This window comes from Manis javanica, chromosome 3 (assembly GCF_040802235.1).
Source record: "Manis javanica isolate MJ-LG chromosome 3, MJ_LKY, whole genome shotgun sequence".
In the NCBI taxonomy this organism is placed as follows: domain Eukaryota; kingdom Metazoa; phylum Chordata; class Mammalia; order Pholidota; family Manidae; genus Manis; species Manis javanica.
The window spans coordinates 133,117,292-133,133,225 of NC_133158.1; the positions used below are offsets into that span (position 1 = coordinate 133,117,292).

The window sequence follows — 15,934 nt, forward strand, 5'->3', positions numbered from 1 at the left end:
AAACTAGCTGAAACTCAACCAAATCAGTAAGATAGTTGGCTGATAAGGAATTTAGAGAATAAAATTAACTGAACCCTTTCTATCTGAGTGGCTCTGAGTTAGCATTTTTATAGTGCATAAAACATGCCTACTATATAGTAACTGAACAGTAAAAGCTAACTATTATTATACTATTTAGAACTTAAAAACAATTCCAAATATATTTTTACAACAGCAATTAAAAGTGATAGATACAGGCATTTTCAACCTATCGACAGGCTACTTAGTAAAGCTGTCAATTTTGCCCATCAGTGCAAATACTCTAGAAAATAGGGTATTTCCAACAATCTCAATTTTATCTGAAACACTTGCCAGAGTTAGTGGGAATCTACACACGTTCAGTGTTTTTCAAAGTCCGGTGGGTAAACTACTAGGAAAGAGGACCTTCCACCAGTGAACACAAGAGTGCTGGCTACATATTTAGTGTTGGGCAAATTAAAGACAGCAAGAAGCTTAGAAAAGGGACCAGACTTCTAAAGTTCACCTGATATTTAGCCTTTTTCTTAAGATTTTTCTCCCCTCACTTTTAAACTTTACAGGCAGACTTTAACTGCCTTATTTATTATACTTTTGTTTAGTGACTGAGCCCCAGAAAACCAACTGTTTGCTCCTCATATTCCAGATTCATCATTGCTTTTGCTACTCGTTTTATAAGATTTTAAGTATGTTCCTCCTGGTGAGCCACCTTGTTTCTTTCATGATTGTGCAATGAGCCTTGGAAACCAGAGTTACAGACAGAAGCGAATGAAAGAGCTGTAAGAAAACCCCTGGTAGTACTGAGCTCACTCCTTTCTCACAGCTCACGGTACCAATGACGCGTTAGCATTAAAGGGATATTTAAAGATGAGCCGGTTGTCACGGTGATCGCTCAACCCACACACCACCAGCTATGCAAGAGATCAGACTATATACCACGATGGAGCTGTCTATGAATTATTTCCTAACATGTGGGTGGTCTCAGAAAGACAATGGTGTACTTTTTTTTTCTTTAAAGAGATCTTTTAATTGTGAATGGTTTTTACTGTCTTAATTTAGGTTTTATTTTCACAAACGCTGCAGTTATTACAGGCACAGCCATCATTGTTAATGATTCCATTTTTTACAACGATTAAGTTGTTTACAGTGTATGGACAGGAAATAAGGAGTTTTAATATATTTTAGAAATAGTTAACAATAATGACTAAGCCTTTTGGATTAATTCTTAGCTGAGGAAACATTAAAACAATCCTATTACTCCATATTCTGAGGATTTTGGCTCCTGAAGCTTGAGATAACTGATGTGTTTTTGTGTAAATAATCATAGCCATGGGATCACAAAATCACAGGGTCATCAGACCCGCCACCCAGCTGTGCCTCCACTGAAATGACTCTTCCTGGGCCTGGGCAGCTCTCCGCGCCAGGGCAGCAGACTGGGCCTCGCACCCTTTTGTTTTCATTCGCTGTGACAGGGGAACCATTATGGGCTTTTCTCCTTGCCTCAACCCAATTTAAAAGGTACAGCTCCACTTAAAAATTTTTTTATTGAAGTAAGCAATCATAATATCACAGAAAGTATATAAGCAGTATTATTTTACAATGACTATTTCTGTTCTTGATTTGATGTTAAATACGTTTTAAAGTAATTTTGACATGTTTATTCCAAATGGAAGGATTTAAAGTAATGCTCAGCCAAAATGAAGAATCTGTGACCCTTAATTCAGAATAACATCCGGTGTTATCTTCTAAGCATAGCATTTTGGGTAGGATTATGGGAGGTTTGTATCTGGACTAATGCCTGTATCTCTTTACTAATGTCATCCCTCTCCCAAGAACTGGAAAGGGAGACATGATTGATGGCACCGTCTTCTCACGACTGAGCCAATCTGATACTCACAGTAGCCCTGAATTAGAAGGTTAGAATCCCTACTTTTCTAACAAGACAGCTGAGGCTCTGGGAGGTGAATCAACTCCTCCAATATCACATGACTATGGGAGGCAAACTAGACCCCTTGCCTCCCCATCCCCCAAGCTCAAGAGGGAATCCACTAACCTCTGTAGTGGGTGCAACACTAGGAAGGCATCACTGTTCCTGACCTGAAGACAGGCAAGGGGACGTGTTCCTGAGCTACTTCTTGGGGGCACGCTGTTTTCACCCCAGTGGGTCATTAAACCCTGAGAGCACTGGCCATGCTGTTATCATATATGCAGGCATCCCTCCCAGTAGGAAGCACCTAGCAGTTTCTCAGCAAACCCAGGCTCCTATATGCAGACTCCATGAAATTGAATATGAATTTGTTTCACATGAAATTTTGAATGGATGTATGCTTGAGCATTTTTCTGGTGTAAGGGGGTCATGGCTTTTAACAAATACTTAAAAGGACCTGTAAACCTAAAAAATAAATGATGGCTTTTAAATATCTCTGTATTACTCCTACTGTGCTTTGGATTTGACCTTTTATTCATGCAAAAATAAAAAAATTGTGCAATGAGACAATCATAGCCTCACTGTTTAATTTCTGTATTAGAAAATTGAATTGAAAGCTGTTAAGAAAAAAAAAGTATGCTCCAAGGCTTTAAAATAGTTTTGTTAAGGGAAGTTCGTTCTTCACAGTATTTCCTTATGTGCGATCATGAAGAATCAATACACATCAATACTATATTCTAATGACACAAAATGAAAGTATATTTACACAGAAACCATCAAATTAAATGTAAAGGTCCATAAATCTACAGACACTTCAAAAGTTTTCTGAAGGCAACAAATCTGGGTACCAAGAATATTACTTTGTCATAACTTTTGACTTCTAATAGGTAGCAATTTCTTAGTTTATCACCTTTATCTTCAATGTTTAAATGTATTTTTTTTGTAAAAATTCTTGCTGTCTCAACAGGAATATGAGTATGAATCATCCTGACTTACCTTATGTATGCATTAAGCTGTCTAAGTTATATCTTGTGCAAAAAAATATCAGTTACCTGCATATACACACACTTCATTCTTTGCAAAAATTCTTTATAATTAATACAGTTTGAAAAGAAGTTTTAATATTCTTAAAAAAAGCTTGTGCTTGGAATGTGTATTAAATGGCAGAAAAACCAAATCAATATATGTATACATTCTAAGAGTAAAATTTTAGGTGAGGACTTACTACTTTAAGAGATTGTTTCATAATTAAAATGAGCTGCTCATCTTACATTGCAATAGCCAAACAAAAGAAAGCTAATGAGCTAGAACAAAGGCAAAGCTAAAGTCAATGAATGAAGCAAAACCATAAGAAAAAGCCTTGGCTCTTGCCATATGTTGCCTGTAAAAAAAAGCTTGGGAAGCAGAAGGTCACGCTCGTATTATGGATGATTTTTTTTTACCTAAGTTATAAACATCACTTCTAAATCCACCCCATGCTGATGCTAAATCTTATCACCACCGCAAGTATATAACCCTGTTCCTTTGAAACTGCCTCTTTCATGATGCAAGAAACATTTACTGAGTGCCTCCCTACGTGTCCGTCCTGAGAAAATAAAAGCGAGTACGGCAAGCCCAGGCATTAGTGGGTCCTGTCTGATTGGTGCCGAAACTGAGGAATACACAATGCTCCTAAGAACCCACAGCTCCGCCATGGTATATGCTCAGTGATGATTACCTCTCCTTTTCTTTGGCTTTGTTATCTGTGGACTATAATTATTTTAACAATTACTCTGCACACATAATATAAATAGGTTTCATTCCCTATCTTGTGTCCAGAACAAGTGAATGAAGTACTCAAAACATCATGTTTAAATTAATGTTTAGTGAATAGGAAGAAGCAAAATGAAACAAAACAAAATAAACCTCAGGACAAATTGTCCCTGACTCAACTGTGGCTTTTCATGTACCACTACCTACCTTAATCATTTCTTGGTAAATGTAGGAAACACATGGTTAAGGGAAAAATGCTAATCTCCATCTACTGAGCCTGCCCTATAGTACTGTGTTTTCATCTATTTTCAATAAGAAAATCATTTATAACATTACAATAAGAAATATATTTCTGAGGCATATATGTGTTTGTGTATCATATTAGTATTTATATGTCTGTGGGTCTAAATATATATTAAACAAATAGTAGACTCAAACCAGCCAATCTGCTCATAAAATCTTAAGTACTAAATGGATTTACCTATAGTTTGACAATGTCCGATCTATAGGTACTGACCAAATAATGCTGCTCTTTCAATGTAAAACAGCAATCACTGTGCTCTGAGAAACAATGTTTTTTCCAAGAACTAGCGGAAAAGCATGGTATGTGGACTAAAATGTTTTAAAAATACAATAATGCATGTGAAATGAATGTACTGTTAGGAAATGAATTATGGTTAAGTGTCAAATGGTATGTTGTGAAATTTCATAACATTTCATCTTTTAAGCATTTTTACATTGCTATGAAATAGGACAATACTTCTGTTGTTAAAGATGATTAAATTTAGTGGGGAAAATCCTTTGCTCTCTCTGTGAGCTGAGACTCTGAAACCAATAAGATGTTTCTGGTAAGCTGAAACAGTTACACCTGTAAAATTATGTATTCTGAGGTGGAATATACTATATAGAATGAGATTGGAAAATGAAAGGAAATGGTAGTTTTTGCTCTTATTTAAGAAGAATGGAAACATTGATGATATCATCCACCGATGTTAATAGCAGTGGATGTCATAGTTACAGTAGTTTTTGCAAAATTCACTCTTCTATCTGATACTTCAAATTACCAAAGTACAGCGAAATGTACCAGAATTTTTTGGATTCATTTTACATTTTTATTTGCAAGTATTCTTTATTGTTATGTAAGGAACATCAACCAGCAATTTAACAAAAACTCTGAATCAAATTATTTTCTACTTGTTTAGTGTGTCTGGAGCCTCAAGAGCTAAATAAAGAAGTCTTCACAACTATGCTAATGTTTCAGAAGACAGCTGGCATTTAGCTTCAACTTTCTGAGTTTGATATAAATTAATGCCTCTCTTAACAGTGGCGGTAGGAATGCACCTCAGGGTCACTTATGGAGTAACAGTATTACATCCTGACTTCACATAAAGAATTATTAAATTTCTGAGAACATTACAGAAATGTACAGAGTACTTCGATCTTTAATAGCCAGGGACTGATAGTGTGGAGCTCAGGAAGAATTAAGGATCAAAAAGGGGTATGAAAAATGATATGACCAAATTCTTTACTGGGCTATATTCCAAATATATTCTCTCTTGCATGGGTTCATCATGTGACAGCCTTGCTACTCAAATTATGGTCCACGGATCAGCAACATCAGCATCGGTGGGAGCTTGAACCCTCACCCCAGATCTGCTGAATCAGAATCTGAATTTTAACAAATTCCCAGGTGATTCCCATGTACATTCAAGGCTGACAAGCAGTGACCTAGAGCTTCTGAATTCCAGGCCTCAGGAGCTAGCAGGTCATACACTTTATCCTTCACTGTAAATTCTATTAAAAAGGCAGATAGTAGTTAGGTCAAGACTACTTCCCCTCAATAGTAAAACCATTGGGCCCTTTAGTTTTCAATCACATACAGACTTTGGTAGTTGCAAACATCACCACCCAATTTCAAAAGAGAATTTAAAACTCTTTCAAAGACAAAATTACACTTGAGAACTTAAAATTTAAGATGAGTACCATCACATACAAAATAAAATGTAAACTAGGGCTTACATACCCTAAAGAGCTAGGTAACGAGTACATTAGGCAGCTTCTATAGTTGTGATTTTAAGAAAAATGCAGCTCACTCATCACCAAATCATTCCCAGCAATAGGCAGAGGCAAGCAGCCTGACTCTGCTAAGCTGCACACGGGTTCTTACCTGTTTATACTCTGATTCTCTTCCAACCAGTACCTGTAGAATGTAGTTGACAGGGTCGCCTTTCATTGGTGGTACCGTCTCCCATAAAATTTCACATGAATTTCCTTCCAACTGTGTTACTCGAGGTGCTAAAACATAAATCCAAATTTCTAAGCTCAAAATTGAAAGTATCACTTTAACAGCCAATTATTTTAATAATATTAGAGAGAGTGCCTGTGTCTGCCTTGTGAGGGGAGTGTATCAGCTCAGCCTCCTATAAAACCAGCAGGCAGCCCTCTGCATGGAAAAGACACTCCATGACTAGCGAGCCATGGCTGAGAGAGAAATCATCTGCTCAGTATCCTATTAATAAAAGCTTGGCCTGGATCACATTTTTGTTATTGTTTTGATGGGTACTGAGCATCATAGAAGATGAGCTAGGTACTCTGCGGAATGTAGAAATAGGTACAAAAAACCCCTGCTTTCACGGAAATGAAGATCTGGTTGAGGGAAGGGAAGAGCAAGGCATAAGATAAGCACAAAAAGAAACACAGTGTAAGACAGACTAAAATGAGAGATTACAGACAAATGTTAGGGAGTTCCAGGGGAAGGAAAGTCACGTCAGTGTGAGAATCTAAGGGAGGTCTGAGGAGCAGGTAAGTCCTAGAGAAAGGGCATCACTGAAAGCCTTTAAAAATTGTTATGTTTTTTTATTTTGTAGTTTGTTTTTCACCTTCTGGACTCATCATTCTGGTTTACAGCTAAATCATATTAGTTTGTAATGAAGCACTTAAAATGTTACAGAATTTAAAAATATTGTCTCATAGCTATGCTCTATTCCTACAGTTTAATTCCGCATCTGGTCTTTTTCTATTTTGTGACTAAACTGTATAACTCCTCTCTCAGAACCCCTTATTCTTTAATAATTAGATGAAATTAATTCCTTTGAGGAAGTTGTTTCTGCTAGCAATTCTGTACAATACTGTTTCAGAAAAAAAAAAGTTGGAAGCTGTTGGCCAAAACTCCAAGCAATTTATGGAAAAACCAATCAAGAAATCTTATCAGACTAAACAGTCCACCAGTTAAGATGACAATTTCCTGAATCTAAGAGGATGAGGAAGAAGACCTGGTCACGCGACAGGGTGAGCAAACTGCCCTTCTGATGTAAACATGCCATGAGAAGTGCCATCAATTCAGAGCTCTGTTTTCCACATGATGCATCTCTACCAACAATTACCTTGAGAGGCAAAGTTAGTGCCTGGAAGACCCCTGAAGTTTGCTAACTGGGAAATGTGACAAGCCATCCTGTCACAATGAAGTCATCAGCCACAGTATGTTCAGGAGCCTCTTCTGTGAGAGCTGAAAGGTCAAGTCATACCAAAGGGCAGGAGCATTTACTAGCCAACTGGCCCTGCAAGGCCTTGCATGTGCACATCCACTTCTACTAGTTTGTGCGTCACATGCAAAAGTAACTGCCAAAGAGCTTCTGGACTGCTGAGGCAGGGATGTGGGGGGAGGTATTTCCCATGGAGCAGTGGTGGGAGACCTTCACACAATCCAAGTCAGACTCTGGGGACCCCTCAAGTGCTACGACACCAGGAATACACCCTCATTTCTAGCCCAAAGTCTGTCACACAGGATGAGACTGTCTTACTACTAATTATTTGTGACAATCATTTGTAACTACTTGAGAAAAGTCATTATTGGTAGGCTCCCTCTTTTAAGGCCTCTCATTTCCTAAACAACTTTCAGAAAGTTCTTTTGACTCTTTCTTGCTTATATTAGAAATATTACAAGAGTACATTTAAGGTCAGAATTGAGCCTTCTACCCTAAGCCCTAACATTTTCTTACTCTCACAGAAGAATGTGCCAGAACCTACAGACCTTTGATGGTGGGGGGGAAACTCTTGGTTGTGCTGAAGGTGTAGGTTTCTGAGCAGGGCCCTTCCCCAGCCTCACTCGTTGCCTGGATTCTGAAGGAGTAGCATGTGAATTCCGTCAGTCTCTGGACCTTGTAGGTGTGGCTGGGTCCTCTGTAGATTGAAATAAACCTAGAGGAAGGAGCAGACTCTGTTAGCCATTGGAACTTTTATTAGTGACAAGAAATTTGATACAAACTAGTGGAGACTAGGCCAACCTGGTAAATGCTTTTCATATGTCTGAATTATTAACAGCAATAATTAATAACCAGTTGCTATGTTATAGTTATGTTACATAAAAGAAAAATTTAAGCACACATAAAAATTAGAATGAGATCCCTTTAATTATGGTATAGATTCTAATGCCAGTTCATGCTTTTACTAATAAAAAACAAATTTCAAAATTTTCATGGTAATATTTATATGATCTGATACTGTTAAATTACCTTCTACTATGTAATAGACAATGAAGCTAATGTTAAATACATAGTCTGCTTAACCCGAATTTTCCAAATAATTTAGGTTTAGCTAGAAAATTCTTTAAATTTTAACTTTGAGCTTTCAGAGCTCCTTTCCCAAACTAATAAGAAGATATTTAGGATGATAGATCTTTGAGAAAATACGTAAAAGGAAAAAAATTACTTTGCTCAGAATCATCCATGTTAAAACAAAAAACTTGCACAGGTGGGCTGGACAGGTTACACTGGCAGGTGGTGGCTCCTTTTCCCACCTGAATCAGGACTACTTTGTACTTGCCTGCTAATTAATATTTCCATGAAACATAAGCATAGAAGGCATGAAGATAAAAAAATAAGGCCTTATGAAATCAAATGTTCTCCCCAGCGTTTTGAAAAATTAATACTTTCAGAATGAAACTGGGTTATTCAGAACTATGATACACTGTCATCATCGTCTTTTAGGTAATTGCAAAGTTTTGGGAATAACTTCTGTTAAGTTACCCAGGATCTTCAGCAGATTCTGGATTTGAATCCTTCCAGTCCAGGGCCACTTTGAGAACCATTATATGAGTAATCAATCACACTGCCCCATTCCTACACAGGCCATTTGCTTCTGCCAGTTTCCCGTGCTTTGTCACGGCCCCCTGAGGAGGATCCACTGTCTTCTGAACCTGCTGGAGGTTGGTCGGGGATAGATGCACACTTCAAACTGCCTGACTGTTAGGCCACTGTAGTCTGAGGGGCAAGCAAAATTTATGCATTCATTTAGCAGACATTTCTTGAACATCTGCTGTGTGCTAGGCTCTGTGGACTCAAAGATGAGTAAGACCTAATCCCTGTGGGTTAGTTGGTCCTGTGTGTGGGCAGGGTTTTCTGAAGGAGAGCAGCAGCTTTTCCATGTGCCAAAAAACAGTCCCTCCAGATGGATGGATAGATACAGAGATTCAACAACTTTTTTTCCCCAAACCTGTCAGAGTCAATACTTCTTTTGAAATATCCATGCATTTATCAGCCTGCAACTGAGTTTCTGGGTCTAGTCGTTTGGCCTAATTTAATGTTCCTTTGCTCTACTGTGTAAGGAAGCACCTTTTACTGAAGACTGAGCATTTTTAATTTCAGGGATAGCCAGAGTCCAGGCTCAAACTCACCAATACCATGGCAACCTATTTAGTCCTCTTCACACATCACCACCTTAATGAAGATCCCCTTGCTAATGCTAGAGGCAAACTGCTATTTATTAACTCAGCCTCACCTGGGCTAGAAGCTCTGACCAGAGTAATTGCCCTTAATTATACTACAAAATAGAAATCATGGCTTAAGTAGTTAAAGTGTTACATCTTCAACACAAACTTGCAGTAAAGCCAGTTTTGAATGGAGTTTGGAGAGGATTACTAGCCACAGGATTGCTTTGCTGTCCTGCCTTGCTCAAAGGAGAGAATCTCCTTTTGAAAGCAAGTTACATCTATCTATGCAGGCAGCACTCACAGTCACAGAGAAATTCACCAGAGCAGACTCTGCACTCTCATCTTGTATGTAATCTAAATTCTCCATTTGTTCTTGCACCACAGCATTTAATTAATCTTTTAAAGTTGTATTCCAATTTATAAAAAGTAAAGCAAGACAGAGCATAATTATGAAGAACTTAAAGTTTTGCCACTAGAGCATGTGTTTGCATCTTGGCATAGAATTACTTAGAAATAAAAGAAAAGCTACATTTGCTTCTAGAAAAAGCTAAAGTGACTCTGAAAGTTGTGACAGAGGCCTTTACCCAGAGGATTTCAGGTTAGAGTTTAATGACCTTGCATCCAGAGAAGGTGGATGTAGGTAGCTGCAGTAGGCCCACCTTGTAGCAAGAATTTCAGAGAAGTTGGAACAGGCAGCCTGGTGCTCCCAGCAGCTGAGAACAGGAAGGTAAGGGGTAACTCTTTATCCCTCCAGCCTTTTCTAGAATAAGCATGTGTCTGACTAGTTCTTTAATTTAGCCTGTGAACTCTGGCAATAATCAATCATGACCTGCTTGCTGCTCTGATGAAAGGCATCATGGCTTTGTCTGACCTTCCTTCCCTGAGAAAGAAATTCTGTGGGGAAGGAGAGTTCTCTTATTTTGTTCTCAAAATGTGTATGGGAATAGATAAAATAGATGGTGGTTCATTCCTATGTCATGCAACTAGTCAGGTAGAGAGCCCTCAGTAAGTGGAGGGAAGAAGATGGTGGGCATGACAGGCTCTCTACTGAAAGGGGCATTGGGTGGGAGGGGAGGCATCAGGAACCCTTAGTTTGGGGAGAGACCCTGACAGACTGCCAAGCATGAGCAGTGCCATCCTACACCAAATGCGCACTGAGAGGAACAGATGGGCCCTGGCTTCTTAGGGCCTGCCTCTGAAGGTGGACACACAGGTCCAAGGTCAGAAGGTGCTGACAAACAAGGCAGTTTGCCTACTGCCTTCTGAGGATTTCCCCCAATCATCTCACACTGATGTGTGACCGAGAGCCACAGAGAGCCATTAAAGACAGCAAGCCTGCATATTGCTTAAAAGCCTACACTTTCCTCACTTTAAAGGTTTCTCTTGTCCTTTTCTTCTCGGAAATAAAGGAGGTAAAAGCAGAAAGAACAGCAAGAATGAGATTATGGAGTGAAAGATGAGAAAGCCTTGGTATTAATACTTTTTACCTTAAGGAAATCATTTACCAGTTATTTCTAATTTTGGGTACTTTACACTTTTAACAAATTTATTAAATGCATATGTAATAGAATCTAGTTAAACTTTATATTAAGTCAGTTTACCAATCAGAAAACAAAATCTATGAAAATCTCACTTCTCAATTTTAGGTTTCTGAAGATCTCATCTTCATGTGGTAACAGCCAGTTTGGCACTTTCCGTCTAATTTTAAGGGTTTCAAGGGTTTTTAGTTTTGAAATGTTAAGGGGTAACACTTGTTATATATTTCTTCTACAGCCATCTGAGTGCTTGACATATCCTCAGGAAATGTGGGTTCTGCCACCAGGCCAGCAAACTCGGCCTCTTTGTGCCTCGGTTTCCTCCTCCGGGCAACAGGATGATGACAGGACCTACCTTACAGAGTTGTGAGATGCAGATGGGTTAGTAAAAGCACTTTGTCCTGACATGTAATAATTATTCGGTGTGTGTCAGTTGTATTATTTTACAATGCTGACAATACAGGATTTTAAAGAATAAACTCCACTCTCCCTTCTGAGAGACTCCCTCTACATCACTGTTGGCTAACACTAAGGTTATTTTTTTCCCCTCCTGTGTGGACATTGGGCTGCGTGGTGAGAGGCTGCCCCGCAGGCCGGCCACGGCCTCAGACGTCAGCTGTGGGGCTCTGTCAGGGGGCTGTTTACCCTCGGGCACTGGGACCTGTCAGTGACGTGCAGGCAAGAACACCTCCCTCACAAGACTGTAGCGGGATTCAATTTGATAGCTCCTGTAAAAACCCAGTCACTACGCAGGGCAGGCCTCCAGATATGTGTCATTGGTCCTAAATGTCTTTCTGTCCACACTAACAATAACTTGTTTGAAACAATAAAGGCCAGCCAAAAGAAAATTTTAACACACAAGCCAACACAAAAAAGTAGAGTCCCTCTTCTATCCCAGTTCTGTAATTATTTTCCATCACCAAGAGGCAGGAGAAGAAATACTCTCTCTGCAGAACCAGTGATCTATGCCAGTTGCACAGTGGACTCTCTAGGAGGTTCTGTAGGTTAGCACCCTGTGGATAGGACCACCCAGGGAGAGATTAAAAATACTCAAATATTTGCATTACAAAGAGCAATTAATTTATTTCTCTCCCCTAAATCTTTCTTTCTTTTTTTAAACCCTTCATTTTAAAGTAACTAAGCCAGCCAGAGGCCTTTGGTGATAGAATTTAATTCTAAGAGACAATGATGGAAGACTCCACATTTTAAGTGCAACCAAGGATTCAGAGCTAGAGCACAGCTTTGCCATGAAGAGAGGACAGTAACATCCAGTTTCCCTTTCCCCTGTCCCTCCCCCTTTACACCAGAGTGCCCAAGGTCAGGGCTTGGACCCCCAGAAGCCTGCCATCCTGAAGGCCCTGATGCATGCTACTTCAGCGTGCAGCACCTCAAGATGCAGTGGGGGGAGAAAAGCCAATCCCTGCAATGGGAAAAAATCAACTGGGAACGGCGGGGGGCACCTAGAGTGCTAGGGTGCCTACATAACTAGCAGGAGATGGTGAAAAATTCTGAGACCGCAATCCCTTGACTGGAGGTTTGGTGTGGCATAGGGAACAAGAGACACATTGAGTGGTCTATGCGGCCTGGTAAAGATTGGACCATTTTCAACTTCTCCCTGTCACCCTACCACACTGCTGATGGAGGTGGTGGAGCAAGGACTTGGACCCAGGAAGGTGGGACATGAATCTCAGCACCGCCCTTTACTGCCAAATCTCTTGCTGGTGCTAAGCATTGGTTTTTCCCATCTGCAAAACAGGGACAGTATCCACTTTGTAGGCTGTTTTAAGAGTCAAATGCAGAAATGTGAGTAACAAGCTCAGCATTGAGCCCAATATACAGGAAGAGTTCAATGCCTGGTATCCAGGGGCTCCTTGGCTGAGGCACATGTTGGCACAGGGACCTCTGGTGGTAGCCTAGCTCCTTAAAGGTTGTCCTGGAGCCCAGAGCCCACACTGGTGGGGCCTCTGAGGGGGCTTCCACCCCATCCTCAACCCCTTCTGCCCATGGCCACATACCTTTGGAGGCACTGGCCCCATGGCCCAGGGGTGGAAGGCACAGAGGGTAATATCAATTTCTGTGGTCAGCAGACTTGAGTTTGAGTTCAGGTTCAACAGCCTAATGATTTTAGCTCCTAGCCAGGTAAGTTGTTTCCCCCTCTGTAAAATGGGTATATTGGTGCCTACCCCTCAGGCGGCTGTTGAATACTAATGTTATTAATAACAAAGCACCAAGGTTCGTGAATGAGTTACCTCCCTTCTCAGTGTTGAAGAAGCCTGAAGAACGTTCCCAGAATGGCATCCCGCCCACTTGCAATCCCTTAGGCATCTCTGAGTCGGAGAGAAAGGTGTGCATGTGTATGTCACTTGCCCTGTCCTGGAGAACCAGGTGAGGAACTGCTGCTGAAGACGATGGCGCTGGGAGCAGTAGGGCCTATAAAAGTGCGGCCCGTTCATGCAGATGTGGCCCTTGCTACTCAGTGAAGGAAAAATGGGGAGAAACGCTGTCTCATACTGAAAAATATTTACTTGGAAGGGGAAACAAGGGAGAACGTTGGGTGGGTCATTAAAGTTCATGGTCTAAATGAATTCTTATATGGCTCTGCCCCACTGTGCTTCAGCTTTGCCTGAAATGTCTCGAGACACTTTGACGGTAACAAGCAGGCAGGGGTTTTCACGGTAATTTGCTGGTGATTTTAAAAAATGTCCTATGTATCTGAATACAAAATGCTTTCACTGATTCTGCTTGCCCGTCAGTATACTCCACGGCTGGTATGAAGACCTTGGCCACCATACAGCCTGTTACCTTCCCTGTGAACTTGAAAGAGCTGATAACTCTCCAGGCTGTTTCCAGACACTTGGGATAATAACAGTTGTTGACCTGGCAGGGATTTTTATGAGATCCAAAGGAAACGGGCAGGAAATTCTCTGATTCCTTATTAAATATATACCAGGAAGGCAGAACAGCAGATTTTTGACATTTTTCAAGAAATTTTAGGGGGAGGAATACTTTTAACCTATTTCAGGTTTTTACATTGCTAAGATGACTTTCTTTTCACCGAAGTGCTACTGAAGGAAGAAATTCAGACATGTTACATCTTTAAATGATTCTTTATTTTAAATCATTTTAGAGGAAAATGATGATATATAGAATTTAATTTTAAAATCTGTTTCCTTAAAACAGTTTTTTTCTAAATGGAACACCCAAGAATGCTCTGGATGGCTTATAACTTAAATTCACAGAAGAAAATAAGAGAAGAGGCTAAGGATTCTGGGTTTACTACTCTATTTTATAATCTCTATGCCCATCACAAACAGTGGCCCATTAATATTAACTACTCAACATAATCTAACCTGCTGACCTAAAATGGCCTGTAGTTTACTAAAGGCTGCAAACGGCACATTTCAAAACCTGTTTCATAGTATCACAAATCAACAGCTGTTAGCTCAGTATTGCTATATTCCTTGACATTGTCATGTCATTGCCTTTATTTTTTCTAAATTTCCCTGCACTCCATAGATTGTATGTGTATGAGAGAGAGGAGAGAGAGTGAGAGTGAGAGAGAGAGAGAGGGTGGGGGGGGAGGGAGGGAGAGAGAGAGAGAGAGGGTGGGGGGAAGGAGGGAGGGAGGGAGAGAGAGAGAGAGAGAGAGAGAGAGAGAGAAAGAGAGAAAGAGAGAGAGAGAGAGAGAGAGAGGGTGGGGGGAAGGGGGAGCGAGAGAGAGAGAGAGAAACTTCCTATGCTGCTGAAGTGATGTTTGGGAATGGAAGATGTTCAAAACAGGACTGCATGGAATGTGCCCTCACTCCGCCAAGAACACCAAGTCCTGTCATGTCTATGCAGAAGCTAAGGAAGCAGATGGCGGCATTCGGGGACACCTAAGGTAGGGCGGATGCATTTCCTAACCTGGTTTTGATGTGGGTGAGCATCCCTGTTTGCACTCTGAGCACTAAAGTGCCAGTAGTGATTTCCAAAAGACCAGTGAGAAGGGGTTCACTTCCTCCCCATGTCCCTCGCTGAATGCGGACCTTGTGGCTTGGGAGTGGTTGGCTACAATATTTTTTGGTCATGCTTCCTTTTATTCTCCTTTTCTATGAAATAAAACATTACTATAGATACTGATGAAACTTTTTACACAGAATGAAATTCCTACTTTCAATTCTTTTTTGTACAAACTGTACTTATTGATAAAGAAATTTATTTATATTCAAAGAAAGGATGAGAAGAATCTCTAAAGACCACCTGAGAACCTTGAAAGCTCCCATTCTTCTGCTTTGCTCTCGGGTGTACGCAGTGAATCTCACCTCCAAGGATACTCTTCCCTTAGTCTTCCGAATTTCTGTTCACTTATTTCTACCTTAGTGGCTTTGCCCCACTCTTACTTGACTTAGGAAAAATAGTGTGGAAAATGCTATCCAATTCTATTGTTATTTATTTTTAAATAGGTACATATTTTATTTTTAAGCAGAAGAAAAAACTAATCTGAATTCTACTTCTGGTCCAGTTAAGATCTCAAATAAATCTCTGCCTCACCTCTGTCTGTGCCTAGACATTTCAGTCTGAGATTGACAAAGCTAGCAGCACTCTTCATTTGCAGGCTGAATTTCTGTGCTCCTTTTCTAAGAAATAAAAATACTTTCCCCCCTAATCAGTGACTGGAGATAGGCATCATTAGATCCATTTTGTAGAGGAAGAAAGAAAGGCAAAACAAAGTTAAGGGGCATGCCTCTAGTCATCTAGAAACTCAGTAACATATCTGGGATTACATGAGAGATTTGATAACCCTGCTGTGAGCTTTCTGGTGACTGAAGGTAATATAAAAATGCCTTTTATCCAATGAGGGTGAGCATGTGAATTGGGGACTAGTAGAGAAGCAAAGAAAACAAATACTAAAAGTCTGTTGTGGGCCCTGAGCTAGTTGCCTTACATCTATTTCACTTCATTTAGCAATATGCTCTAAGAAAGAGAAAGAGAAGTTTGCTCCATGGTAGGCATACATTA

At 40.1% G+C, this 15,934-nt stretch overlaps 1 protein-coding gene across 3 annotated transcripts in view; it reads right to left on the reverse strand.

Annotated features, from left to right (window-relative positions):
* Positions 1 to 15,934, reverse strand: part of FNDC3B (fibronectin type III domain containing 3B) — a 331,538-nt gene that overhangs the window by 5,058 nt on the left and 310,546 nt on the right. For all 3 annotated transcript variants that reach the window (XM_073232085.1, XM_073232084.1, XM_073232083.1), the window contains exons 24-25: positions 7,725 to 7,891; positions 5,862 to 5,989 (exon numbers count right to left, since the gene is read on the reverse strand). In XM_073232085.1, the coding sequence (XP_073088186.1) occupies positions 5,862 to 5,989; positions 7,725 to 7,891 (295 nt within the window). The remainder of the gene's footprint in view (positions 1 to 5,861; positions 5,990 to 7,724; positions 7,892 to 15,934) is intronic.